The 27,963-nt window shown below is 43.0% G+C and overlaps 2 protein-coding genes across 2 annotated transcripts; both read right to left on the reverse strand.

The window, feature by feature from the left end:
• Positions 1-4,145: 4,145 nt before the first annotated feature.
• Positions 4,146-12,745, reverse strand: LOC140270619 (uncharacterized). Its single transcript, XM_072365817.1, has 8 exons — positions 12,615-12,745; positions 10,521-10,642; positions 9,802-9,940; positions 5,446-5,567; positions 5,218-5,328; positions 5,032-5,138; positions 4,854-4,944; positions 4,146-4,709 (listed from the first exon to the last, which is right to left on the reverse strand). The coding sequence occupies exons 1-8, from the start codon at positions 12,709-12,711 to the stop codon at positions 4,596-4,598; spliced, it is 903 nt and encodes a 300-aa protein (XP_072221918.1). The 5' UTR covers positions 12,712-12,745; the 3' UTR covers positions 4,146-4,595.
• A 1,442-nt stretch (positions 12,746-14,187) lies between these two features.
• On the reverse strand, positions 14,188-25,588 carry slc3a2b (solute carrier family 3 member 2b). The gene is made up of 8 exons (XM_072364842.1): positions 25,106-25,588; positions 24,241-24,431; positions 22,761-22,934; positions 21,306-21,403; positions 20,486-20,628; positions 18,766-19,081; positions 18,495-18,554; positions 14,188-14,772 (listed from the first exon to the last, which is right to left on the reverse strand). The coding sequence occupies exons 1-8, from the start codon at positions 25,432-25,434 to the stop codon at positions 14,422-14,424; spliced, it is 1,662 nt and encodes a 553-aa protein (XP_072220943.1). The 5' UTR covers positions 25,435-25,588; the 3' UTR covers positions 14,188-14,421.
• Between the last annotated feature and the right edge of the window lie 2,375 nt (positions 25,589-27,963).

Consider the following 27,963-nt stretch of genomic DNA (forward strand, 5'->3'; position numbering starts at 1 on the left):
GAGTCTGATGCGAAGAAACATTAAATTCTCTGGAAATCACCACAATTCAAGATACATAGGGGCATTTAATACACAATCTAAAAGACATGAACATCATATTTTATTACTTTATTCAGCATCATACCACTTTGAAAGAGTACAAAAAATGTAAAATTTTCCAAGCCACTACTACGGCTCATCCTATAACTTCATGAGAACTATGGAAAGCCACTTCCTCCAACTTTAAACTCCCAGTTAACACGGCCATCACAAATAGCATTCTATTAACACTTCTGATAACTCCTTTCTTTGCTGTGGTCAGTGCAATCCAATCAAAAGAAACCACACCTACACATATAAACAGCCTTTTTCAGTGTGGCTCAAACCTGACAAACACACAGCCCTCATTTCCAGTTACAGACCTCCTCAACTCGGATGGAAAAATGGTGTAAAAAGGTGTAAAACTTCAGCAGCTGTTTTTTCCACCTGTTGAGGGCCTCTGTGGTTCACTACCCTGTGGTGTGCTGGTCAGGGGGAGGGGGGGCAGCAGGGACAGAGACAGGAATAGACTCAACAATCTGGTTAGGAGAGCGAGTTCTGGGACATCCACTGGACACCACAGAGGAGGTGGCAGACAGGAGGATGTTAGTTTAACTATGGGCAACACTTCCCATCCCCTGCACCACATTGTTATGGACCTGAGAAGCTCTTTCAGTGCAAGACTGCAACACAGATCATTTTCCCCTACAGAATAAGACTATTCAGCGCCACACAATAGTCACTCCATCACATGCTATGTCATCTGCAATAGTCCCACTTATACTGTGTAATACCCTGTAAATTTGGCTGTAATATTATACACCTTTTTCATTTGTATATACAGTTGTCATACATTTGGTGTAATCATAGTTTTACTTTTAGTACCGCCTTCATGTTGCTGCATCATCTGAATTTCCCCATCATGGGATTCATAAAGTCTTGTCTCATCTTAACTGGACACTAAGGCCTGGTGTGTGATATGGCTCACTGACCCCTCAAGATGCTAATGCTCGAAGCTGATCTCAAGCTGATCTGCCCATGCCAAGGCTGACTGACTGGTGTGGGTTGCACTCCATTACAGGGCAATGACAACTGGGCCATCATGGCTGTCACGAGAAACCATAGAGATAATCTTCCGCTGAGTAGGACTCAGAACCAATTCCTAAAAATGGGTGGAAGCAGCCATATTCGGTAAATAAAACCAGATGAGAGTCAATCATGCAGCTGTTGTGCAGATCTCTATGCTCCTTTCCACATAACGTAAAAGATCTAAACTCCTGTCCACACCAAGAGTTGATCAATAGCTGATAATATATCATTGATCTAACAGATAATAACAGGGATCGCCATTGTCCTTGTTCTCCCTCTGCTTGTGAGGAAAAGAAGAGGTGAAGCTCAATCGTATGTGAGCTGGGAATCTGTGAGAAATATGGGGTGAAAGGCTGTCTTGCAGGGCTGAACGACTCCCATATCATCAGCTACATGTGAATTGATAGGGTTTGCAGTTCCTCCACTCTGTTTTCTGATGTCACTGCCAACAGAAACATTGCTTTGAATCTCTTTTGAGCCACGAGTCTCTAAGCAGCCTTTGGAAAGTGAGCAATAAGAAAGTTCGAGCCTCCCCACATGAGCTGCAATATTGCATCTGCCATGCCTCTACGGGTTGACTGAGCCTTATAGAGAAACAATACATGCAGGGGGAACAGTACACTGCCCACATGGTTACAGCACAGACAGAAGACGCAGCAATCGTTGCTCCGACATATACATGCCACAGCCTGCACAGGAACAACCGTCTCTTTATTCCATCTGCACATAACGCCACTTCAAGCAGAGCATTACTGGCGCTGCACCTACCACTGATTCAGGCCAGATATCAGTGGCTTCAGCAATAGTGCTACACCTGAAACCGCTAAACATCCAAATCAGCCATTTTGTTGTGCTTTACAACCTCATCATGTTGTACACCAAAAGTAGTCCAGTGAACCTGTGGGTAGAACTATTCCACCATGCATTATGCTGGCTACCAGCAGCTGGCTCCAACAATGAAATCAAGAAGTATAATTTCCCATTTTCCATAAACCCTTTCATTGTATCAGGATCAGTTCTTACTGTTCAGTTATGGTTTTTGACCCAGTAGAATGTGATCTCCATGGAAAAAAAAAGCAGCAACATTTCTTTTTTAAAAATATTTTCACAGATTAAATCAAGGTTTCAGAAATCATAAAAGTGTTTTTTAATGAATCTATATTCTATGTAAAGTGATTTAATCCAGATTTGACCAGTCCCACTGTTGCAGACTTTAGTCCAAGACCTAGAATAGGATGATCTACATGCCAAAAAAGAAGCAAAATGGCTCCCTATGTATATCCTCTTAAAGGGGAACTCCGGCATTTTTAAACCTGGACCTTATTTCTGGCATGAAATACGTTCATCTACTCACCGAGAACAGTTTGGTGAAAGTCTGCGTCCTTCAGAAGATATTTAGATAACTGGAGATCCATATAACGGAGTGAACGGGGCTTAGAGGATGCAGCCTCTAAATAAGGCATTTCGACAGGGGGCTGAAGAGCACTCCGTGCTCTGTGACAGTCGGCTAACTTCACACAGAGTTTGCTGCTGATAGTTTTGTGCAATATGGCCGACATGGACGACAACTTTGAGTAAGATGGACGTCCTTACCGGAGTGAATAAGTTGTGCTGCAGCAGTGGGCGTCGATGACGTCATCCCAGTAGACGAGTGTGTAGAAATCCCTCCATTAGCTCTCCTATAGCCGCCAATAACAACAACACAGCAGCTCTGAGCTAACAGAGCTATAGCACACGTTCATTCATTCATTCTTCTTAAAGTATTGGTGAAATAAAGACAGATAATGCCTTATTTAGAGGCTGCATCCTCTAAGCCCCGTTCACTCCATTATATGGATCTCCAGTTATCTAAATATCTTCTGAAGGACGCCGACTTTCACCAAACTGTTCTCGATGAGTAGATGAACGTATTTCATGTCAGAAATGAGGTTTAAAAATACCGGAGTTCCCCTTTATTTCGCAAATCAGAAAATGTGCATTGGAATCCAATTTAAGTTACATTTAAGTGCCATTTGTATTGCATAAACTGATCAAGGAAATACATCATTATTGCAAGATTATAGAAGTTATTGCGAGGGAATGTAAAAAGTTTAAGAAAAAAATAAAAATCTTACCTTGTCCCTTAAGGGGCTCCATACACGTGAGATCCGGAGGGTAAATTGTAGAAATTGGGAGGGTGGTGAGTTATATCTACTGGAGATTACAGCAAGTCTCACAGGAGTGAATGTGCTCCTCACATATGAGAATACACCGAGCAGTTAAACATCTCCAAGAATTTCATGGTGTGGGACATCAGGGAAAACTAGTCTTTAACAGTTATCCCGCTGTCATAGTTACTCTTCACACTTTAATGCTGTTATACGTTATAGTCTGAGAAAAGATCAATATCCATCGATCCATTTTTTATACCCGCTTAATCCAGCTCAGGGTCACAGAGGGGCTGAAGCCAAGCCAGCTGTCATTGGGCGAGAGGCAGGGTACAACCAGTCCATCACAGGGTCACACAGAGCGTCCACTCACACTTACTCCTAGGGACAATTTAGAGTCACAGTTAAGCTGACACATGCTGTTGGGCGGTGGGAGGAAGCTGGAGAACCCACACATACACAAGATGAACATGGCACAGAAAAAAAAGCATGAAATAATCTTGCAAAATTCTGTTTATTAGAATGAAATAGAAAAGCTTAGGATACAAGGAGAAACACTGTATGATCATCGCTACCCCAAGAGATGCCACTAGTTAATGGCTCTTCCCAACTTGCTGTTGGATCCCACACCATGAACGGATAAATACAAATTTGAAAGTCGGTAAACTGAATAGCGAAGATTTATGACACTCGTGGAGAAATACACTCATCAAAGCAGACCCAATAAAGTGTGAACTAAAAGGTGCATCTCAGCTATTTTACCTGAAAAGATGAGCAGGGTCATGCTCTAACCTTCTGTGTTGTAAAAAGAAACTAAATGTGTGCGAGTCTTCCGTAGATTTCAGGTTTACTGCATTCATTTGTGCTAATTTGATCATTATTAACATTCAATTCAATAAAATTCTGTTTTATTTATCGAACACCAAAGCACAACAAATGGTGGCACATGTTAGAGGACAGATCAGCCAAGATACAGTCAGTACAATCTATTCCAATTGGTCCAATTCATACCAAGCCAATTGAAAAAAGAGAAAGCATGATGTGCACGTGTTTGAAAATCAGTGCAGGGTTTGAGGGTGTTATCTGGAAACCTGGACACTCTTAGAAATGCCATTTCTGACTGCTGCCAGACTCAAATTTGCATGGGATGGTAAATTCAGGCCGAGGAGCCCAAACTGGTTCAGAGCTGCTCATGTACTTTACAGGCCAATCGGTTTGTGGTCATGTGACTTTGTACAGGTCAGTCTGTGGTCATGTGACTTTGTGCAGGTCAGTCTGTGGTCATGTGACTTTGTGCAGGTCAGTCTGTGGTCATGTGACTTTGTGCAGGTCAGTCTGTGGTCATGTGACTCGGTATAAGTGGATCTGCCTGAGAGCTTCAGGGTCTACATCTCTGCCCAGGTAGATATCGTAGTCCACAGGAAGCTCCTCCACCCAGCCAGGCTGCAGCGGCATCTGATGAACACAAAGAGAATCCTGAGGACCGTCTGCTAAATGCTTCATGATTAAACCCACGGCTTCACTTGGACGTCTGCGAGTGAACTCATGCAGGTGTTCTTAAAGGCTTACTGATGCTTTTGTTTCCTTCACTGATTTTACCTGCAGGGCGTTGAGACTGTCCTGCAGACTGGGAACAGTGACCAGTAGAGATCCTCTCCTCCTGAAAGTCTGCATGATGAACTTCCATGCTCTGAACACACAGACACACACACACACACCTTTCCCTTAAGAGTGTGCACTTGAGTGCGTATTCTCTGTGCTTTTTCAGTGTCATTACCTGACTTGCTCCTTGGGCTCCATGAAGTACTCAAAGACATTGTTCATGATCAGAACATCGGCGCTTTGCAGGAGAACACTTTGCGTGCACATGTCAGCGTGGAGAACCTGCAGAGATCAGAGGTGGTTTCTACAGGTGTGTGAGCAGCCCGCACCTGGCTGCTGAGCAGAGTTTAGAGAAACAAACCTGGACTCTGTCCGTCAGCCCATACTTCTGCAGCATGTCGTTCTGCAGCCTGACGAACTCTTCATTCAGCTCAAGGCCCAGGAGCCGAGCAGCTGAGCTGTACACATAGCCCTAAACAAACCCAGTAAGAAACGGTTTAAGGTAGGACTGGGATTCCATTGAGCCAACAGGAAGTGGCTGTCATTTCTGAAATGGTTGCGTGTTCGTGTCAGTGTGATGACCTCTGACCCCGTACAGCACAGCCCCCAGTCTGGAGCCAACGTCCACCAGTGTCCGGCCACTTAGATCTGGAAGAACGTTCTGGAACAGGAACTGCAGCTCTGGCGCTGAGAAGGAGTGGGAGATAAAGTCTGCAGGAGGAAATGAAGACAACAGTGTGGTCTGAGGTGGGTTCATCAGGTTTCCTCTTTGGAACATTGTCTCTATGCACGAGATCGAGGTCGTCTCAGTTCCTCATCCGTAAATCCCTTTGGATCAACGTGTCTACAAAATAAAGTGAATCAAACTCACTATGCAGCATTGTGTTTGGTGACAATGCCGGTCCCAACCTATTTCAAGCTTTTTCCAGAGGAACAACGACCTCTCAAATCATCTTTTTGTTTGAATTATATCTATTCTTGTCACCCCATCTGCTCCTGTTTTTACCATCAATCCTTTGTGTCCTGAAGAATGCAAAAGAGACTATTCCCATTATAAAGAACGAGACCCGTAACAGTTTGTATTGCACCTTTTCTGTATTGTTGGTTGCTGTTGGCGACTGCTTTGCTATACAATCAATTATATTTAAAAATATGGTCTGTGCAAGTTCCATCTTCTGTCCCTCCTCAGCAGCAAATGTGGGTCAAACTCCGGTCCTGGAGGGCCGCTGTCCTGCAGGTTTTAGATGCTTCCCTGCTTCAATGCACCTGATTCAGATCAATGCATCATTAGCAGACTTGTGCAGAACTTAATGATCTTTTGAAGAGATCCATTTGATCTGAATCAGGTGCGTTGAAGCAGGGAAACATCTAAAACCTGCAGGACAGCGGCCCTCGAGGACCGGAGTTTGACATCCCTGGGGTACAGGTATCAAACAATAAATGGAGGTACTTTAAGGTATAAACATTTCAGGACAGTGACACAATAATGAATAAGGACTGTGTGACAGAGAGCAGGAGAACTGAAATAGTTGAGGCAGTAGATGAGATTTTTTGTCACTGTACAAAGTGCACACACACAAAAAAGTGCACTGCAGAACTGGTTTAAATTCATAAAAACAAAAAGTTAATAAATAAGTCCATTCACTCACACATATCTCTGTTACCATACACTCATTACACTCATTACCACACGCACAGTTAAAAAAGAGAAGTCCATCTGCACATCACTGCTGTGAAATGCTGCGAAATCTCTGCTCGCTTCGGTTCTGGGATAGAAACTGATCATGAATCTGCAGCAGCCTGAACAAGTGAAGGCAGGGTGGGATGACTCCTGAAAGAGCGTGCATGTTTTCTGTAGGCTGCAGGAAGTGATGTCATCCGGGGAAGGTCACTGTTAGCTTGTGATGTTCGGTGCAGTTTGAATGATTCTCTGCAGGGCGACAACGTCACACCAAGATGCCAGGAGTCTCATTGGAGCAGCGGCAGAGCTGTTGTGACAGGTTGATGTCCTCGAGATTTCTCAGAAAGTACAGCCACTACTTCCTGATTTGTGTTCGTCGCTCATGAGAGATCCGCTGAGATGTTTGTGCCCGGGAATTTGAAGTTTGACACCCTCTCTATCCTCTCCTCACTGATGTACAGTGGTGTGAAGACACCCGTTTCCTGCTGAAACCGATCTGTTGGTTCTCTTGTTTCCTCGATATTCAGGGTAAGATCACTGTCTGTAAACCATCCCCTGGATCTCCTTACTTCCACAGCTGGAATGGAGTCACGAGTGGACAGAGAGTAGAGGAGCAGGCTCACATACAGCGCTGTGGGCTGAGTAACGGGCCTATACTGAGCGTCTGTGGCCACTTTGTTAGGAAGCCCATTTTTCACAGGCAGATATTGTGCTGGACGCCCAGAGAAGGCATCTTACAGTCCGGCCTGGGCACACACTCTCCTGGGTAAGATGTATTAAATGCGAAGCTGTAGTCCAGAAACAGCAGCCGTGCATACAACACTTGTTCCAGGTGGTGTAAAAAAGCATTTTATACATCCATTGATGTGTTGGTCCTGTATGCATACGGATGGGGGTCCAGGGTGGGTGGCAGAACCAGCCTCTCCACACACATTTCTCACTGGTGCTGTAATCATTGTAATCATCATGCTTTGGCAAAATGATCGATGTCCTCAGGTCGATCGAGACAGTTCACAGTAGCAGAGAAAGGTTAAAGAGACTCGTAACTACCCCACCTAACGCTACAGCACAGTCTCTGAGGACAGTATCAGTGCCAGCTGCTTTCTGTGGGCTCATTTTACATCAGCAGAATGGCCCATGATGGCCCATAAACTGGGTTGAGCTGCTCTACCATGAGGTGCTGCTGCTGGTCAGGCCGCTGATGTTATTTTGTCTTATGATGTGGTGCAGCTCCCGTCATGCCCAGCAGTGGTTGGAGTTACCAAAATGCCACCTCAGCATCCCTTATGGCCCTTTTTAGGTTGGCCCCCGGCTGCTTTGTGCAGCCTCATGTCACCACACCAGAGAGCAGCGTGACAGGTCGACAGCAGAAGCTGCACATCTCTGCTCATCCATGGCAGCATAATACAGAGTCAATATGGTCACCCTCAAAAGGTCCTGCAGCTTGTCAGAAGCCCCCTCTGGCCACACTTGTATTTCTTTGAATGTAGGTTCGACTGTTTTCACAAATGCTTGAGTCAAAAACGGGGAGATGTGGTCAGCCTGTCTAAGATGGGGTCGGCGTGTTGCTGTAACCATGGTGAAGTGTGTTTGCTCCTCTGGTGGGACAGTGGACATGCTGATTAAATTTAAGCCTTTAGCTTGGTTACCTTCCATCACAAGCACTCCATCGGGGTGGGCCTGCTGTTGCTAAGCGCAAACAGCCCAGGACTGCTGTACTGTTAGCAGATAGCAGTGACAGCTATAACCTCTGTGGGGGGCGACATCTTACTTATATTCTCCCGGTCCGGGGAGCAGCGATGCTCAGTTATCACAGCATTTCTGCACCAGCTGTTGTTCATGGAAACACACAGTCCACCTCCTCTGGTCATACCGGAGTATGTCGTCCTATTGGCTCATCTATGATTACCGTAGCATAGCAGTCAAGGATGCTTTTCTGCGTGGATGTAGTGAGTTCCAGCTCCGCGAAGCCTTGTGCAGGTCTCTGCTTAGTCTGACTCATATTCCAGCTTCTGCTTCCTCTCTCTGCGCCGCCACAAGGTCATTTCACGGAGATCCCGGTGGTCTGAAAAGCTCCAATGGGAAGTTATGTCTGGGGTCTTCCACATTAAATATACAGCAGCCGGGCATCAAACCGATGACAAGTAGAGTATTTTCCATATGCCAGTGTGGCACACAATATAAGGCAAGGCATCCTGCTATCCAGAATCAATTCTAAGAAGGACTGAAACAGCCAGAATCTGAAATTATATTAAAAAAATATATGAAATGGCTAAATTAATATGTTTATATGATAAATGCCGCTAAAATTAAATGAAAAATAATTAATGCAAAAATAATTGAAAAGAATGTGAAATAAATTTCTCTGCTTCAGTTTCTAACTACATCTAAGCTTGTGTTGATGCTGTTTATTCACTATGCCACTTCTTTTTTAGATATTTTATTTGGAATAAATAAAAATGTTCTTTATTCATTTCTTACTCCTGTATTTATTTCTGTATTATTTTCCTTTACATCATGATGATCCATTCATTGCCTCCAAACTATGTATTTCTGTATTTAATTTTGATTTCACCGTAAAATCATTAAGTTTCGTTTTTGTAATTTATTCTATTTATAAATGTATTTATTAGTCATTTCCCCTTTGCATTTCTCTTCGGATGTGCAACCAAATGGGGTTAGTTTTGGACGGCTCAGGTGAAGGGGGGTGTGAGGAGTGCTGCGGAGCTTGGTTGGCTTGTAGGACACCGAGGAGAGCCGATGGCAACAAACGGAACAAGCTGTTCAAGGCTCCAACATCTGCTGAAGAAAAAACTTTGGTGTGGGAGGAAATCAGTGAGGCTATGGATCGTGACTTGGTTGGTTTCAAATAGATTATGGAACTGTCAGAAGCCCCAGGTGGGGGCAGCAGGTAGGGGACTCGCTTAACTAACCTATCCCGAAGGCTGGGGTCACTGAAGGATATATATATATATATAGATATATGCCCACTTTGACGCCTGTAACTCAGCTGCACAGAGCTTAGGCGTTTTTGATATGTTGTGATGGGTTTTGCCATTTTCAATTCTAACATCTTTAGCTGCATTTTTGATGTTGTCAACATTTTTTGAGGTGATGGCAGTTTATCAGCATTTATTATTCGTATGGCCTAAGGATCAAAACAATTAAAAGGTGGTTTTGAGAATATTTTTCAAGTTCTGATCCTCGTGTACCAAACATCTAACACACATTTCAGTTTGGTTAGCAACAGAAATGTGCTCCCACCCAAAGGTGCAGTCCTGATGGATCCACAGCTGAGACAGTAGGTCCTGCTCATGGCCCCCTCGGCACATAGAGTGTCCACCTGCTCATCACTGTACAGAAAGCTGTCCACGTGAACTGTTGGGCGTGTCTGCTGCTGCATCTGAGACAAATTACACGACATTCAAACACAAAGAAGAATTTATAAGAATTATTTTTTAAAGCTCAGAAAATAAGTGAAAATATCAATAAAATAAAAAAAACTGCTGAGAAAAAAGAAAAAAGCCAAGAACGAATGCATGAAGCTGATCATGAATAGAAGGATTCGGCCTCTATAATAACGCATGGGAAGGCTCCGATGATCTGTTTAGAAGAGGAACCAAGCACAATGCCACGAGCGTTACTAAAGTGATGAAGGGGATTCTCTGAGGATCTCTGAGATTATTTCTAGCAGTGCGTCACATAAAGGTAATTCAGCAAGGTGCAACAGTGCCAACCACTAAACATCTGTGCTGCCCATGAACCAAATTTAAACAGTTCAAATTAAAACAGTATACAGAAGCAGTAAGGTCAAAAGTGACCGCATTCTGGGGAAATAAATCAAATTCAACTTGAAAATGATCTGTAAAACCATTTTAATATGTTATAAGAGCCAATGCTAACTGCAGGAGATGACAATGAGCTTCCACCAATGCAGAAAAGCTGAGTCCTGTGGACTCTTTAAAGCGTGCAGTGGGCAGTACCTTGTGGTGGGCTGCAGTCTCAGAGGGTAACATAGCATCCAGAGGTAATCTGGCTCTTAGGTCATCTGCTATGTTCTGCAGTATCACCTTCTTGTTGTCTACCAGCAGGTCATCCAACTCATCTAAAGGAGGAAAAAAACACATGAAATAAGCTAAATATACACTGTATGCATGGGGCTGGGCGATATGAACCAAAACGGAAATACACGATATATTTAGGCTGAATATCGATATACGATATTTTCTGTTTGGAAGTATTTACATTAAAGAATTTCACTAGACATGGAGCAACACAAACATCTCCCTCATATCCCCAACATATTCTCCAGTGTTCATCCCCCTGAACACTGGTGCCCCCGGAGGCTGTGTGCTCAGTCCACTGCTGTCTGCAGACAGTACATCAGAGCTAGGACTCATCCCCCACAGGGACGGGATGGTGTACCAGCTGGAGGTGGAGAACCTGACACGGCGGAGTGGGAACAAAAAGCTCATCCTCAACATCCAGAAGACTAAGGAGATGGTTGTGAATTTCTGCAGGACTGGTTCCCCCCCCTCATCTCTGCATAGATGGAGCAGCTGTGGAGACAGTATCCTCCACCAAGTACCTCGGGGTACACTTGACCAACACCACAGCTGTCATTAAGCTAAGCTAACCAGTAGGGGTGTGACGAGATCTCATGCCACGAGATCTCGCGAGATTAAACTCCATAATATTTCTCGTTGCGTTAAAAATCTGTCTTGCGAGATTTGTGAGCTATCCAAAGTTTTATTTGTGACCTGTGGGGGCAGTAATGTGCCTTTGCTACATCTAGCCTGCCAGAACCTAAAGAAGGAGAAGAAGAAGAAGAAGAAGAAGAAGAAGCGGCGCAGGAGGGGAAGCAGCAAGCAGCCAGAATGAAAATACCAGTATTACCACTGAAGATGCTGCTATCGCTATGGAAACGGCAGGACACATCTCCCATGAGTCTGAGCAGAGCAACAAAACCCTAATAATAATCTAATGGGATTCTTGCCTTCAGTTATAATGAAACATTTCAAAATGCATGTGCAACTCTGTTAAATAAAAGTCTGTTGGTCCAGTCATTTTGTCATCGTAGTTTTCTTAAAATCTCGTCTTAAAATCTACCAGTTCACCAAGAACGCAGTTATATTAAATCTTTAAATTCAGAATCTTGTTATAGTCAGACTGGTGTAAAGAGGTCTTATATATTTGTTCTAAATTAATCATTTCTTGTTCAATTTGTGAGCTTTTTTCTTTGAGGTTTAAAAAGAGATGATGTGTCCTCTCATGGAAGCTTTAAGCGTTTCCCAGAGAGTGGAGTCATTTGTCTCCAAAGCTTCTCTGAGCTTTTTCTTAATGTATTCCTGAAAACATAGTGATGGAAGTAATTTGGGGTTGAATCTCCACTTCTGTTTGGGTTTGGAGACAGAATCTGAAGCTGCAGAGTAACGGGACTATGATCAGAAATCAATATGCTGTGATCATTTGTGTTACTGATATTTAGGATTGAACTGGCCTCTGCAATAAATAATCCATTCTGGTATGTGACTGATGCACGTGCGAGTAAAAGGGATACTCCTTTTTGTCAGGGTGTTGCATTCTCCAAATGTCTCCCATGTTTCTAGATTTAATCAGAACAGGATTAATTGTTAGAGGAGCTTTAGTAGATGATCTGTCTAAAACTGAATCCAAACAACAATTAAAATAGTCTGGAAGTAAATCAAAAACACAGGATGAATAGAAACAGGACTTTTCCACCCGGAGCACTGACAGACCGGACTCCTCCATGTGCGTCTCACGTGCGCCCCCCCACGTCACGATAACTTTAACCAAGATTGCGTAGCACAAGACAGATAAGTTTAACTTTAAGAATCCACTTGTCATGACACGAGTCCGGTTTGCTCTGTGGTTCTTCTCTTTTCTGAGCTGGACTGAACTTCTATCTTCAGGATTATTCCTCCGGTTTGAACACGAACCTGAGATGGATGCAACTCTGCATGCTGACACTAACCTGAGATTAAACGTGGAACAGAACTGTGCTCGTGTTACCCCTGACAACCACATCTCTCACCAGTGAGGTGTGCACGCTTCACCTGAGTTTCTGATCCAGTCCAGCAGCTTCGGGAGCTCAGACGGCCTCACTTTGCTCAGCAGCTCCTGCAGCTGCAGCTTCACCTCAGTAAAACTCATGCTGAACTGATAAAAACAGTTATCCCGCTGCCCAGACTAGACAAACGTCACAAGGTAAAAACGAGCCAAATGACTTTCTTCTTCGGGCTTTTGGGGCAAACGGCGTCCTTTCATCACTGTTACTGCCCCCTTCTGACCGAACCGTCCACTGCAGGCTTCTTGTTCTTGAATTTTATTGCCAACGATTTAGTGCCTTTTGTTGCTCCTTGAGCCACTTTATCTGCCATTTAATTTCCTTTGACAACATTATGAGCTGGGACAGATCAATATATAGTAATAAACCCAAACCTGAGAACACTACAATGTTAGTCATATTTCTATCAGAAACTTTGGTGTGACTTATGCTAAAGTTGAACTTATTGATCTTAATTAATTATTAGTACTCATGACAACTGAAGAAATTGCTTCAAATTTAACCAAAGGCTTAAACATATCAGTTCTGCACTGCGAGCTGTGCATGCATCAACATTCATATCAAGAGTTATTCCATTCAATTGGCATACTGCAGTGTTAGCTACGCTATATCGTCATAAGTCTCCAGTTCAACTTCCAGTTTTCATACTATGAATGCAAATGTTAACCCAACAGGTTAAGAGCTATTACAAGAGTGGCAATCAGCATGCTTCTGTGTTAGACCCAGAATTGAACTTTGTAGACTTAAAGCTTGATAATTAGCTACCGAACAGATGAAGTGGTAATTGCACAGATATACTTGTAAGCAAAGTGAGCTACACTAACTAATTCTACTAATTCTGAAACACAGCAGTGAAGAAAAACTGTAGTTTTGTATAGCTGCAAAAAAGCTAGTTGTTAAAAACTTGCAATATTGGACATGGTCTGTAGGTTTTGCTGTGGATTTTGTCTTATGTTTTCTGTTGATCTTAATTTAGATAAGCTTGTCTAGGCCCATGTTCATTGATCTTGTCTTACTGCTGTTTACTGCTTAATAACTGGTGTGTATTCATGTTCTGTATTGTAGTTCACTTTATTCTTTATTACTTCCTCCTTTGTATATATTCAGCCTGGTTTCCTTTGTTCATCGTCAGATCATTGTCATTCCTCCAGGTTCCGGTTTCCTTGTTTCTGCTCAGCTTCTTTGTATTTGGATTTCAGTTTTGTGTGGATTTTAATGTTATTTTCCCCCACTCCTGAAGTGCCCTTGGTTTCTGCAGGTGAGCAAATGTGCAATCTGTCCAAAATTGATTATTGCAACTGGGATCTGACCATTTTTTTAATATAGTTTTGTTTGAGATCCCCATTTGCCTTTCCTTTGTCTTTTGTATTCACGGAAATTATCGCACAAGATGGGGCACGTGTATCCTGTACAGGTAAAGACAACGTTCATATTAATTTCATACACATGAGAGCCCTTGTGACATAGGACCATAGAATAAACACATAATTAGTGGAAGTGGGATGATTTTAGTTTTCTTATCAGGTCAGTTTTACTTCTACTTCTCCATAAATTCAAAATAGCGGCCCTTGTGTTTTTAGTAATCGAGGCCATTAAAAGTATAGCTCCTGTTCACAGTTTATTGTAAGTGTACAGACAATTATCATAAGATCATTTTAAAACACCAAAATTCACAGGCAGATTCTGAAGTAACTTTTCTTCTGTTTTTAAGTAGATTCATGACATTAATTTGATTGGATAGCAGAAAATATTAGCCGACTGATAAGAGAATAGTCTAAACTCTGTCAGCATCCTCTCTATCCAGTGTAGGGAAACTTGAGGAGTGCGGCCTCCCCAGGGCCAAGCCGCAGATTCGTCAGGTCCACGCTGCTATCTTGAGGTAGGACACTGCTGTTGGTGCTGAGGACAACTGCAGCATGCCGGGGCACGAGTGCATCACTCAGCAGCAGCAGCGTTGCTTCCTCTGCTGCCCAGTTGAAAGCAGCCAGGTAACGAGCACTCTGATCCCACACCCGCAGGTATGCAAGGGAAGAGGAGGAGTTAGAGAGGAGGACGAAATCTCCATACAGCAGGGAGCGCTCTTTACCCCGCAGCTCACTCACAGTGCGGAAAAAACGACGACATGACAGACGCTCAGCCTGCTCCTCCTGCAAACAGAGAGGAGACATGCATGTACATAAAATATTAATGATACAACTTTGACCTGCAAATAAGTACAACACAGTGAAACCCTGCTCCTCCTGCACAAAGAGAGTGACGTGGTTACTACACAATTTCACTGTTTAACCATCAGCAAAGCTTCAGAATCATCTTGAATAATTACTAATGTGTAAGACAAGTCATCCGGAGTCAGATACAGAGAGAAAATGTACACACAATGAGTTGTTCTGCTCATTCTGGATTTCTTTTTAATAACCGGATAATTTTATTTGTGTAGAAGTAAAGAGGTACAAAAAGTTTCAATCTCTAGAAAAGACAAGATGCCAAAATATATACCTATATGTACATTTTTGTCACAAAGCTGTGGTGTGGCTTGGCAAGAATGTAGGACCCGGATGCAGATATATATATATATATAAAGAAAAACTTGATTTATTCGGATACAAAACAAAACTATGAACATGAAAACTCACAAAACAAACTTGAACTATGATAAAAATGATAAGGACTATGGACAAACTTAACATGACCAACCTGAACACAAATGATGGGGACATCAATGATGGTGAGGATCTGGCAAAGTGCCAGGGGAGACCTGGAAGCTAAATACTGAAGGGAGGTGATTGGTGATGGAGTGCAGCTGAGGGGGAAAGCAAAGGTGACCTGAGTGAACTGATGATCAAGAGTGACTGAGGGGAAACATGGCAAAAAACTATCGACTAAATATGAACCTAAAACATGAAAACAAAAACTATAATCATGGCAGAAAAATATCAAGAAACAAAAACACAACAAAACCCAAGGATGTGACCATTTTGACCAATCTGTGGGGCCCGCATACTGCAGGTTACTACCTCAGACACACAGTCTCTGTGCGTCACATACTGAGGTTGGCTGGTGAGGTAGTCGATGGGCCATGCAACCAAGTGATGGTATTGAAGGCACTGGAAAAGTAAAAAAACACGACTGTGCCCCCGGCGCTCTCGAGGTGAGAAAGGGCCCGTTGCAACAGGTAGACGACGGCATCATCCACCCCGATGTGCAGCCGGTAGGCAAACTGCAGCAGGTCCAAGTCGCTTCTGATGAGCAGATGAAGGTGGTCCAGTATGATCCTCTCCATGGCCTTCATCAGGTGTGAAGGGAGCCCGACTCCATCTCAAGCCAAGATAGCAGCGCGTTGACATGCAGCGGCCACACCAGAGTCCAAAGTTGGTGTTTATGTTGTGTTTTTTTTACCACCGGAATGCTACAGATCGGAGGACATGCAGCAAACCATGTGGCCTTTGCCTGCTACGCAAACCTGCTATGCAGAGCAGAGCCTCAGCACCTCAGCCCGCAGTCTCACCCAATGTTGGTTGCCGGGGGAGAAGCCCTCAGAAGTGGTGTGTGAGAAACCGAAAGCGCAGCAAAAGGGCAGGAATCCGGGCTAGGTGGAAAGCCAGTGAGCTGTCCCTTCCATCCTGCTCGCAAATGTCTGCTCACGAGACATCAAACTGGACTACATCCAACGGAAGTTCAAAGACTGCAGTGTTTTCGTCTTTGTGGAGACCTGGCTGAACAACAGTGTACCAGACTCCGCTATTCAGCTACCAGGACTGCTCATTTTTCGAGCCGATTGTCGTGTAAGACTCGTGGAGGTGGGTTGTGCAGATATGTAAACACTGAATGGTGCAGAAATGTGGTGCTTGCATCCAACTACTGCTGGCCAATAGAAACTGTTTCTGACTCTGTTTGTTGTTGTTGTCATGAATCTGAAGGCTGTAGATGTTATTAGCCTGCCAGGATGTGGATGTGGGTAGGACAAAATAAGCAACATAAAACACTGGAACATGACTCCTATGTCCAGGAGTTTGGTCAATATGTGGATTTTGTGACGAGGGGGGAGAATGTACTAGACTGTGTTTACACAAACATCACTGGAGCCTACCAAGTTAAGCCCTTCCCCCACCTGAGACACCTGGGACACTGTTATGCTAATTCCTGCATACCAGCTCCTAGTCAAACACATCAGACCAAGCAGGAGGGAGACAAGGACCTGGCCTGAGGAAGCAATGTCAGCCCATGGACACTCTCCATGTGGGATGCATAGTACCTTCTAGTCAGTAGTAGACTCTTCTAGTCACCTTCAGTGCCAGTGGACACAGTGTGAATTGTCTCACTTGCTGCTGCCGTATTGGCCACCGGCGGGATTTAAACAGTTATTGTGACGGTCAAATGCTAACAGCTAGTAACTCCACATCCCGTGTACAACACCACTCCTTGACAGCGGTGGGCCCCGGTTTACACCATCGCTCATTCACATACATTACAATCCCCTCACCTTTCCTCTTGCTGGTCTTCCTGCAACACCACTGTGTCAGTTGCAGTAGTGCTGTTTGGCAAATCATTGGCGTATACATCTTGCACACTGATTCAAACACAGACTAGATACACACAGATAGAGAAGGAATTACTTGTTTTTGCTTGCAACAAGTTTTACAACTACAGCCACCAGCCTTTGGCCATTGTCCACAACAATCCTTTTTCACAGTTCCAGCATACCTGCAGCACATGATGTTCAGACTGCAGATATTCAACTTGACTCTCGACCAGAAAAAGGCCAAAAAACTTGGCCAACACCCTTTCCCATGCACCTAGGCATGGTGTCTTTCCCCTGCAGGGCAAATTGGATGAGTTTGATTTGATGGCAGTTCAGCTGATATCTCTCGGACGCCCCAGTTGTGGACACCATCCCCCAGACACTCAGCCATTTCATCCAAAATGGATGGCCAAAGCTTCTGTGCAGTATACCCACTGAAGTGAGACCATATTTTGGTTTTTGTGATTGTTGATGACATCATCATAAAAGGAGACGGAGCAGAAAAAAAACTGCACAAAAAGAATGGCAAGCGTAAGTGTGTTCTCCACATCATTGTGCAATTATATTGAGGCTACTGTCCAAGCATGTAGTATCTGCAACAAAACCTCCCCAACAAAAGGAACCACAAAGATTACGAGCAGTCCCTGACCTGCCTTGGTCTGCTATTGCTTCAGGCATCTTTAAATTAAACCACCATCATTATCTTGTGCTTGTGGACTCATGCTCAAGATGGTTTGAGCAGATTATCGTCCCTATGTGTGATCAACAAGCTAAAACAACTCTTTTCAGGTGACAAGCAGTCCTGAGTACCACAGTTCAATGGCTTCAGTGAGAGGGCTGTGAGGAGTGCAAACTAACTACTGGAGACAACTAAGAGAGATGGAATAGTTTTCTAGTTGAGCCTGCTGAACATGCCCGAGATAAGATCCTGGGTTCACTTGCACGAAGGCTTTTTTTCCAGGTGGACTCAAACGATCCTGCCTATATGCAAAGAGCTCTTAAAACGAGCAGCAAAACCAACAGCCAGCTCCCAAAGAAACGCACGGTCCAGAAACACTGTTTCCAGAAAACCTCCTGCTCCCTTAACACTGACCCAAGTGATGAGACTCCAAACGCAAAAAGGACATGACAAAATAAGAGTGGTGAAGGCGAGGAGCCACGATCATATGGGGGTAGATATCATAGAAATACAATATAGACTGTATTAATGTCACATTCTGCCAGCTTATCACATCTGCAGATGAGCCATCTTCCACAATATACACCTGAGGCACATATATATATATAAATATGTGTGTGTGTGTGTGTGTGTGTGTGTGTGTATATTGCTGGGATGATGATGATGTTTACCTGTAGAGTCCCATTCAGCTCCTCGTCAGAGTCCCAAAGCATCTTGGGAAACTTGGTGTCCTTTGATGGAGGTGAAAATTTGTCAAAACCAAACAAAAATTAAAACGATTCAATTGCAGTAATAATCAAAGATCGCATTTTAACTTGAGATGCTGATGTAATTGCAGTTAAAATGCATTTTGGCTCTATGTTCTAGAAAAGTGAGGAACAGCAGCATCACAGACGAAATGTCTAAATAAGATGTCTGTTCTTCAGTATTCACACGTCTCACCTGGTCCATGAGGCCAATCTCATCTCCATAATTGAAGATGGGTGTCCCTGGTAGTGTCATCAGCAGCAGCAGGTGCAGTTTGACCAGAGCTTGGCTCACTAGTGAGCCCAAATGACCCTCTGCCTGCCCCCCCAGACTCCACGCTAGCTTGGTCTGATTGTGGGACGAATACAAGTACTGAATGGCCTGAGCACGCTCCATAGCATCCGTGGCACCAGAGGAAAGGACCCTGGAGATCAGTAGGTCAACTCCAGTTGAGGAGAGGAGGGCAGACACATTTTCAGCAGAGGAGCTGTCTGTGACACCAATTAGGACTCTGGAAAACACATTCACAAAGGATTTATATACAGTTACAGATGCTCTGGGCTATCTCTACGAATGAAAGGAATTAGGAAAAGTTATCCAATACAAAGCTTAAAATGAGTTATCTTCTTGGAGTCATCAACACACCGACAACAAGCTGCTCCTTGGGGATGATGCAGTGTGTAGGTTGATTTTGACGGGTAAAAAGGTTGATTTAATTTGGAAAAAGAACTCAGTGAGGCAATGCAACACTGCATCCATTTATAATCCCAACAATGAACTCTCCTGGCAGATAATATGGACGCTAAGTCACAGCTAACAGCAGCCATCTCAGGCACAGAGACTCTCCTACACGGTGACACGTCCAGGATTACAGCTCATCCTGTTTATAACCACTATAATACCTCCACCTTTACTTCTGCCCCTGATGCCTTTGTCTGCATGTTTCATCTTTAAACCCCTCTCTTGTGGAATAAGCTGCCAGTAAATGTCCAGGAAGCAGACACCCTTTCCACTTTTAAGATTAGGCTTAAAACTTTCCTTTTTGATAAAGCTTATAGTTAGGGATGGCTCAGGTAATCCTGAAACATCCCATAGTTCAGCTGCTATAGGCTTAGACTGCTGGGGGACCTCATCTGTCACACCTTTCCTCCTTTGCTCTCTTTTTCCCCCTGTTTAATTTCTCAAATGATATAATGTACATGTGACATTATTGTGGTTATTAACTTGTGTTTCCCTGTTCCAACAGGTATCCTTTGAATGGTGTTATGGTGTTTTTCCCCCCTCTTTTCCCTCTTTTCTGTCTTCTCAAACCCCAGCTGGTCGAGGCGGATGGCCACCCTTCCTGGTTCTGGTTCTGCCAGAGGTTTCCTCCTGGTTCTGGTTCTGCCAGAGGCTTCTTCCTGAGTCTGGTTCTGCCAGAGGTTTCTTCCTGGTTCTGGTTCTGCCAGAGGTTTCTTCCTGGTTCTGGTTCTGCCAGAGGTTTCTTCCTGTTAAAGGGAGTCGTTCCTTTCCACAGTCCCTCAGGCTCAGGACGGGAGATTGGACTGAAGACACGTTTCGGTCCAATCTGTTGGTTTCCTTAGCTGGGATATTAATTTTTGAATTGGCTCCATATGAATTCATTGGATTATGATTACAATGAATTGAATTCCAATTGGCTTGAATTGGACTATATTATTTAAGTGCCTTGAGATGACAAATTGTTGTAATCTGGCGCTTTATAAATAAAACTGAACTGAATTGAATTGAAACCAATGTTTTGCAGTTCAGTGGAAAATTACGCACAGAACTACTGTCACTTGCTGAAAAACTTGCTGCCGCTGTAGTGCAGCACGTTCCAGGATCCCCCAAAGTCACATGTTAATTTCAAATGTTTCTTGTTTGGTCTATTTGGGTGAAAAAACCTTTTTCTTACCTGTTGTTGGGGTACTTGTTGGTCCCATTCTGAACGATGGCTCGAATGTCGGTCCACAGAAGTGGAACCACGCTGGCTACATGCTCCACCCCCAATAGCTGGATGCCGTCTACACCTTCATTCAGCCAGAATACCAGAGCAGACTGACAACACAATCAGACACTTCATTCAAGACTTTTTACAATTTCTGTAGCAGCAAGATCCATTTTTAATGCTTTACAACTTGCAAACTTTTGTATTTCACGGCAAATGGAAAATCTTATAATAATCCCATTTCCTCCGTGTTTCTTTCACATATGAAAAACAAGTTTCTCTGGTTTGTGAAAATGTGCCTTCATATATCTACATGATGCACTCAGCTCTGGCAGAAACGAGGAGTTGCAAGATATTGCTGTTTATGCGTATAGATAGATAGAAGTTTAACTGAACAGGATACTTTTCAGTATTTGGTTGGGAATATCTCTTTTTTAATTGTGTCTGGCACTGCATGTACTTGCTGTGGCCACCGTATTGCATACAGTGCATCAGCTGAAATGTGGCATGTGCTCCTGCACAGGACTTATGCATGAAGTGAAATTGTGTAGAACAGCTGTGTTTTAAGGAGTTGGTGAACAGCCTCTTTCATTTGCAACCAGTCTGTGGGCACCTTGGAACACACACCAGGGAGTACTACATCTGATATTATTGCATCTTTGTAGATAACGATTTCCAATGTAGTCCAACACGGAGTCATATTAAATCTAGAATCTGTATGTGAGGTCAGATCCGATTCAGATTATTGACACGAATTGTTCGTAAGCACAGCAGTGAGAGTCCTTACCTTCAGTCTCTCTGCTACATTTGTCATACTGCTGCTTGAGAACCAGGGTCCAGAGGATCCCTGATAGTTTGGAGTCAGATCCAAAACCACAGAAATACCTACACAGGTTAGAAAAACAGAAGGACTAAATACAAATTTAATTAAGTACTCTAAGCACACTGATGGTACTGAAGTTAGCATTTTTCAGATTTTATGTCTTTTTTCTTCTTAAAATACACTGTACTGCCAAAAGTATTGGCTTATCTGCCTTTACACGCATATGAACTTAAGTTCTTACTCCAGAGGGTTTAATATGATGTCAGCCCACCCTTTGCAGCTATAACAGCTTCAGCTCTTCTGGGTGAGCTTTCCACAAGGTTTAGGAGTGTTTATGGGAGTTTTTGACCATTCTTCCAGAAGCTCATTTGTGAGGTCAGACACTGATGTTGGACAGAAGCCTGGCTCTCAGTCTCTGCTCTAATTCATCCCAAAGGTGTTCTATCGGGTTGAGGTCAGGACTCTGCAGGACAGTCAGGTTCTTCCACACCAGACTGGCTCATCCATGTCTTTATGGACCTTGCTTTGTGCACTTTGTGCTTTGTGTGCTGTCGTTCCCAATCCATTTTGTTTTAATACCACTGACAGTTGACTGTGGGATGTTTAGTAGTGAGGACATTTCATGACTGGACTTGTTGCACAGGTGGCATCCTGTCACGGTACCACGCTGGAATTAACTGAGCTCCTGAGAGCGACCCACTCTTTCACAGATGTGTGTAGAAGCAGTCTGCATGTCTAGGTGCTTCATTTTATGCACCTGTGGCCATGGAAGTGACTGGAACACCTGAACTTAATTATTTGGATGGGTGAGTGAATACTTTTGGCAGTATAGTGCATGTTTCAGACAGCAAGAAACAAAAAAATAATTACATTTATTGTGTTTCAGAGGTTGCATCTTTTTGGATTAAGTCTGAAAATAATAATACAGATCAAGCTAGAGACAGAGCAAAAACTGTCTTTGTGATCCTCATGGAAACTCCTACATGTCCTTTCATCTCTTTGTCACTTAAAAAAAAGAGAAATTGTATTCTTTACAATCAACCTGTAATAACACCTTCATTTTATGACGTTAAAATATGCTAAACAGAAGAACCTTAATAAAAAACAGCTATAAGGGACACTGTTCGGTGTTGGAAGACTTAACATTTGTCTGCCTGAGGACTTAAAATCCTGCCCGATGCTTCAATTATGCAGATGAAGATCAATTTGGAGATTAAAATGATTAAAGAACATGTTACAGCGCATCCTGTGGGTGCAATACCTCAAATATTAGACTATAATGGCAGATGTGGATATGTTTGGGACTCTGTAGCAAAGTTTCATGGTGCTTGATCTTATGTTTCTTTTTTCAAGACAAACCGTTTGAGGGGAGAAAAATGAATCATATTAGTACTTAGAACAAAAGTGTGAGGACCTCACCTTTTCTGTGGGCTACATGGAGCAAACTTTTGAACTGATCTAAGTTTCCAGCCTCAGGTGAAATCTCCTCAAACCTCAGGCTCATATCTTCATCAGGCGGAGCGATGTGAATCGGTCCTACCACCAGACCTTTGACCTTCAGCTCAGACAAACTGTTGATCTTCTGCTCCAGACCTGACACAAGGGAAAAAAGGCAAATTTAAATGTTAGTTTTTTTAGCTTTATATTTCTTTGCATTTTATTTTTCGCTGTGTGTGACATCATCAGCTAAGCTGCTGTATAAAACACTCCAACCCGCTGATGGAAACACCTTCCTCTCTGCTACACTTCCAACTTTCTACATGTTTGTCAGCTGGTTTATATTTTATTTTGTTATCTGTGACAGCAGCTGATCTCCAATAAGAATTAATACTGCAGTGATATAACTTCCTTTTAGAATTAATAAAGTATTATCGAATTCAGACTTGTCCATGGTGTACCCCGCCTCTCGCCTAATGACCGCTGGGATAGGCTCCAGCCCCCCCTAGCGACCCGACTGACGGATTAAGCAGGTATAGAAGATGGATGGATGGATTATCGAATTTAACAAAATTTTATTCAATTAAACTGCCCATGACCATGTGTTTCTATGTGTTTTGTGTGTGATGAACGCATGAACCGCCACTTTGTGTCTCCCAGTCTCCAGCCCCCACAACACTTAATAGGATGAAGGCGGTTTAGATGATGGACAGATGGATGAATGGATGGATGGATGGAAGGATGGATGGATGGATGGATGGATGGATGGATGGAAGGATGGATGGATGGATGGATGAATGGATGGATGGATGGAAGGATGGATGGATGGATGGATGGATGAATGGATGGATGAATGGATGGATGGATGGATGAATGAATGAATGAATGAATGGATGGATGGATGGATGGATGGATGGATGGAAGGGTGAATGAATGGATGGGTGAATGAATGAATGGATGGATGGATGGATGGAAGGATGGATGGATGGATGAATGAATGGATGGAAGGATGGATGGATGGATGGATGGATGGATGGATGGATGGATGGATGGATGAATGAATGGATGAATGGATGGAAGGATGGATGGATGGATGGATGAATGAATGAATGAATGAATGGATGGATGGATGGATGGATGGGTGAATGAATGAATGGAAGGATGGATGGATGGATGAATGAATGGATGGATGGATGGATGGATGAATGAATGAATGAATGAATGGATGGATGGATGGATGGATGGATGGATGGATGGATGGATGGATAAATGGATGGATGGATGAATGGAAGGATGGATGGATGGATGGATGGATGGATGGATGGATGAATGAATGAATGAATGAATGGATGGATGGATGGATGGATGGATGGATGGATGGATGGATGGATGGATGGATGGATGGATGGATGGATAGATAGATAGATAGATAGATAGATAGAGGGATAAATCATGACCTCACCCTTCAGGTTGTGCGTGTCACTGAAGGCGTGGATGCTTCCGATCTGGTACAGTGGACCATCATTCCACCAGTTGGTGGTGGGTAGTTCTCTGCAGCCTGGAGCCTGCAGGATGATGAGGACGGCCCCCACCAGCATCCCCAACCAGCCAAGCCAGAACACCAGCAGCAGACCCCAGCGAGTTCTCACCCAGCTGAGAATCAAGAAAAGTGAGGCTAGATTAACATCTACCCAGGACCCTCAGACACACCAGAGCCCCAAAGTCCACAGGTTTACAATTTACCATTTATTCTATTGCAGAAGTTTAACTTTCCCTGATGTTCAACATTTCACCACAGGGCCTGCAAACACCTCTGTAGCTGTTAGTGTCATAAAGCAATCAGAAAAAAATGCTATAATTTTACCTGCCAGCCAAAGCTGTATCTTGTTATCTTATCTTATCAGTTCATTTAAAACAGATATGACAATGTGGAAAACAGGAAAATTCAACATGAAACTAAACCATTTAAACAGAATAGTGTGATTGAGATTTTTTAAGGTTTGTTTCTCAGTTTTTATAATGTAAAGTCACGCGTCATGTGTGTGATTTAAGATGGTGAAGAAGCGCACCGGCGAGGGATCGCTCTGGATTTCTGTCTTCCAGCCAGAGGCCCATTCAAGAAAATATTAAAAAATAGTGCAATTCAAAGTATTCCTTACGAGCAGATTTTCCATTTAAATGGTTAACTTAATGGATTTTTGTCTCGTCTGGCTCAATCATGTGCATGTGGATATTTTTCTGATGAAACTGATCTTTTGGAAATATTTCGCGTCACAGTCCCGCAGTGTGACATCAGAACTGCCCGTGTCTGCACAGTATGTCCTCACCCCGGGCTCCCCGCCACCCTCAGCAGCTCCTCCTTGCTGAGGCCGGTAAATTTCACATCCTCCGCCTCATCGATAATCTTCAGTTTAACAGAGCCATTTTTCTCCGCTGCAGCCTCCTCCGCGCCAGAAGACGGCGCGTCCGCAGCATCATATTCTCCACCAGTCATCGGCTGCTTCTCCTGCTCCTCCTGATCCACATCAGCCTCACTTACATCGGCCTCAGTTGCATCAGCATCCGCAGCGACATTTGCAGAATCTGCCACGTTCTCGGCTTCAGCATCTTTGCTCTGAGCATCCTTCATGTCCACGTTGGTCTCCTCCGTGTTCATACTGGTTCCGATCCCTTACCTGACTCTGATCCAGAAGCTGAGGTTCTGTGTGAATAACTGTCTGTCTGACCCGTCTGATGATCTCTTGATGATGTGGATGTGTATGTCTGTCCGGCTGAGACCACCGCGCTATGGTGAGACTTTCACATGGTGTCGGAAATGTGAGACTCAGACAGATTTATATCTTGCAGACCGTGCTTTTACCTGATCAATTAAAAAAGTCTCTGTGTATCGTTTAGGAAGACCCTGATATAACTTTGATTTGTTAAGATCCCGACTGATTCCACAAAATATCCCACATTTATTATTCAGCATGATCACTGCTACTATTTCGAAATAAAACTACAACAAAGCCATACATTACTTGCGCAAAACTACAAAACAGAGGCATTCCCTCATGTTACCTCTAACAATAATTTCTGGGATGGAATATTTTCATTAGTCTAATTTTTGTCTTTTCTTTTTAAATTCAGTTTCTCTTTAAAAGATGGTTATTCCTAAAGTATCACATTCATAAAGATGAACCCTCATCCAAAATTGTATTCAGCATTTACTGTGAGATTATGGCCATTCATGTCCAGGTCTGGTGCAAACATCAGATTCTGTGCAGGGAGGGAGAAAAATATTTGTTTTTTATTGATGTTTTATGATATAGAACAAGAGCATTGACCACAAAACTGATGCAATGAACAAATCCAATCACTCCAATCAAAGTGAACATACAGCTTGTTTGTTCATGTCTTAGATTCGACTCAAATTGCAGCTTTTATGGGCCCTAACTGTGATCGTCTATAAGTTTTTGTGCCTGACTTTGTTCTTTGGTTTCTTAGTTTTCCTGTGTTCCATTTGTTCCTTTTTTGTCATCAGTTTACATGTTACACTTTAATTTAATTGCTTCTTGTTTTATTTTGTTAGGCTTGTATTCTGTTGCATTTACTTCCTGTGTCACACCTGGTGTCTGGTTTTTATTCTAGTACCTTCTGTTCATTCTCTCTTGCCCTGCTCAAGCGGTTTTTGTTAATTAAAGCCTTTGAGTGCATCTGCCTGTCTTCACCACCTTTAATAGTCACGAGCGTTTGGGTCTGCTGTTGCCAAAACTTGAAACTAACCTCCTAATCCTATTGAAGGAAAAACCTGTAGTAAAAAACACATCAACTTGTTTTTCTATCTTTGTGATAATTCACAATTGGCGTAATGCCCTCCCAACCCCTTACCTTAATCCTGACAGTAACCCTAACACATAAGCTAATTCTAACCTTAACCATGAAACCAAACTTTGACCCTCACAAATCCATTTAAACATGCGTGGGCCCACTATTTGGTCTCCATAGGATAGTGGGCTCCTTGTGTTTGGGCCTTATGGATAAAGGAAAACAAATTCACACACATAATACATAAAAAGTAGGCTACCTGCTTTTTTCATGCCTCACTGTTTCAGCACACAAATCACTTTGATGTCATGGCTTGTATGATTTTAATGCATTACCTTAGAATATCTTATCAAATGTATGTATGCTAATGGATGCTTATCAGACACTATCAAAGCTTCATTATTTATAATGAAAATATATCATCACCAGTTAGATTGTTGTATTTTATTCTTTAGTTTGCACAAAATAAATTCTGTAGTCTTATTTCTAAACATGCATTTCTGAGAACACCGAAAGGCACCATCCATCCAGATCGGACCAGTTTTGTTTTGTTTTTTTTTCCAGTAGAAAGCGATTGAAAATAGATAAGTAGAGAGATCATGGAGAGTGAGAGAGAGAAAGAAAGAGATGGCGGGAGTGAGAGTGTTTGTGTGTCTAGCTGAGTCAGCAGTTAAGCAGACTGCTGACCGCTGTATTTCTGCTTTGTGTTGTCCACTACACCTGTTTTATTTAACAGCTGCTGTGACATTTACATGAGAACATGATATAAAGTGTTAAACCCTCGGTATCGACAATGTCTGGTTTGTGATTGGGACAATTTAACATTTTAGTTCAGCTGCACTTTCTTGCTCCCAATCCTCTTCTGCTACATACCACAGCTATGCTACTAAAAGAAGATTTGCTAACTAGTCTCAAGTAATTTAATGTATTATTGAAACCAGTTTGAGAGCATTTGCTGTGTAATGCAAAGGTGGTAAATTGCAGCCATAAAGGGATTAATATGATCAACATTAGTCTGACAGCTGTGGCATTGAGATTATGCCAATGCTCTCTCCAGGCAGCTGATGTGTGGCCAAAACCTGACATCTTGCGCTTCATTCAACCAAATTGTACATTCAACCACATTCTCAGTAACAGCAATGGCGTTGCAACGATGGGAAAATAATTAATTAGATTACTCGTTACTGAAAAAAATAATGCCGTTATTACCAACACTGTGGATTTTATGCCTGAAATAAGGTCCAGGTTTAAAAAAACTGAACTTCCCTTTAATGAAATGATAAATAAACATGCTCCTTACAAAACAATCAGGGTTAGGGCCATGAAACTGCTTTACTGGTTTACACCCGACTTAAATAATTTACTTCATGAACGAAAT

This window comes from Leuresthes tenuis, unplaced genomic scaffold, assembly GCF_036924035.1.
Source record: "Leuresthes tenuis unplaced genomic scaffold, fLeuTen1.0.hap1 SCAF_15, whole genome shotgun sequence".
Taxonomy (NCBI): domain Eukaryota; kingdom Metazoa; phylum Chordata; class Actinopteri; order Atheriniformes; family Atherinopsidae; genus Leuresthes; species Leuresthes tenuis.

Excerpts from the sequence above, each read along its gene's own strand:
- LOC140270619 (XM_072365817.1), bottom strand. The coding sequence starts at position 12,711 with ATGAGTTTTACTGAGGTGAAGCTGCAGCTGCAGGAGCTGCTGAGCAAA. Across the intron at positions 9,941-10,520 it reads AGACTGCAGCCCACCACAAG|ATGCAGCAGCAGACACGCCC; the intron begins GTACTGCCCACT and ends AATTTGTCTCAG. Across the intron at positions 5,568-9,801 it reads CATCAGGACTGCACCTTTGG|ACTTTATCTCCCACTCCTTC; the intron begins GTGGGAGCACAT and ends TTCCTCCTGCAG.
- slc3a2b (XM_072364842.1), bottom strand. The coding sequence starts at position 25,434 with ATGAACACGGAGGAGACCAACGTGGACATGAAGGATGCTCAGAGCAAA. Across the intron at positions 21,404-22,760 it reads CCATGTAGCCCACAGAAAAG|GTATTTCTGTGGTTTTGGAT; the intron begins GTGAGGTCCTCA and ends TAACCTGTGTAG. Across the intron at positions 20,629-21,305 it reads ATGTAGCAGAGAGACTGAAG|TCTGCTCTGGTATTCTGGCT; the intron begins GTAAGGACTCTC and ends TTGTGTTGTCAG.